Source organism: Pteropus vampyrus, unplaced genomic scaffold (assembly GCF_000151845.1).
Source record: "Pteropus vampyrus isolate Shadow unplaced genomic scaffold, Pvam_2.0 Scaffold257, whole genome shotgun sequence".
NCBI classification, from domain to species: domain Eukaryota; kingdom Metazoa; phylum Chordata; class Mammalia; order Chiroptera; family Pteropodidae; genus Pteropus; species Pteropus vampyrus.
Window position 1 is genome coordinate 1,179,388 of NW_011889038.1, and position 712 is coordinate 1,180,099.

The 712-nt window shown below is 67.7% G+C and overlaps 1 protein-coding gene across 1 annotated transcript in view; it reads right to left on the reverse strand.

Moving 5' to 3' along the window:
• CDPF1 (cysteine rich DPF motif domain containing 1) overlaps nucleotides 1-712 on the reverse strand; it is a 6,575-nt gene that overhangs the window by 1,021 nt on the left and 4,842 nt on the right. The window contains exon 3 of the mRNA XM_023520346.1: nucleotides 4-215. Within this exon, the coding sequence (XP_023376114.1) occupies nucleotides 21-215 (195 nt within the window). The 3' untranslated portion in view covers nucleotides 4-20. The remainder of the gene's footprint in view (nucleotides 1-3; nucleotides 216-712) is intronic.

The following is a 712-nucleotide window of genomic DNA, read 5'->3' on the forward strand; positions in this document are numbered from 1 at the left end:
GACCTGGCAGCCAGCCGCACTCAGGCCCGAGAGCTGGGCTGGGCGGCGGGCCTCTTTGGTGGAACCTTCCTTTTCTGCAAGTCTTGCCGGATTTCCTGAGGGAAGGCAGCGATGTTCTCCTGGACACAAGGGAGGCAAAACCGCTTGGAGTAGAACAAGCTGCATTCCTGAAAGAACACGGAGCGGGCTGAGTGCCACAGGGCACCGTGCAGCCTCTCCCAGTGCAGCCCCTCACCACGCGCTCAGCGGGGGGCTGGGCAGGGCCCCCACGATATGCACGCATGAGAGGTAGCGGAAAGGCACCCGTCACACTAATGCTTCCTCCCGCGGCTCCGCCTCCGAGCGCCCAGGCGCACTGCGCGTGTGCGGCCCCGCCCCCAACAGTCCAGTTGCAGGGCGCATTGCGGCCCCGCCGCCGCGGGCCAGGCGTAGGGCGCATGTGCAGCCACGCCCCCATTGCCCAGGCGTACGGCGCATGTGCGGCCCCGCCACCGAGGGCCCGGATGCTCAGCGCACGTGGGCCTCTACACACCTGGCCCGTGGCGCTGGCGTGGCGTGGGGCAGGTTGGGCTTTGTGACGGACCTTCGCCTCCGCGGGATCAGTCAGGTCCCGAGCGTTGGGTACTGCGGTGGCTGGGCGATCCTGGTTCTTTGCCGGCCAGAGCACGTAGACTGCGCCTGTTGTGGCCGCTCCAAGGTTCTCGGTCTCTTG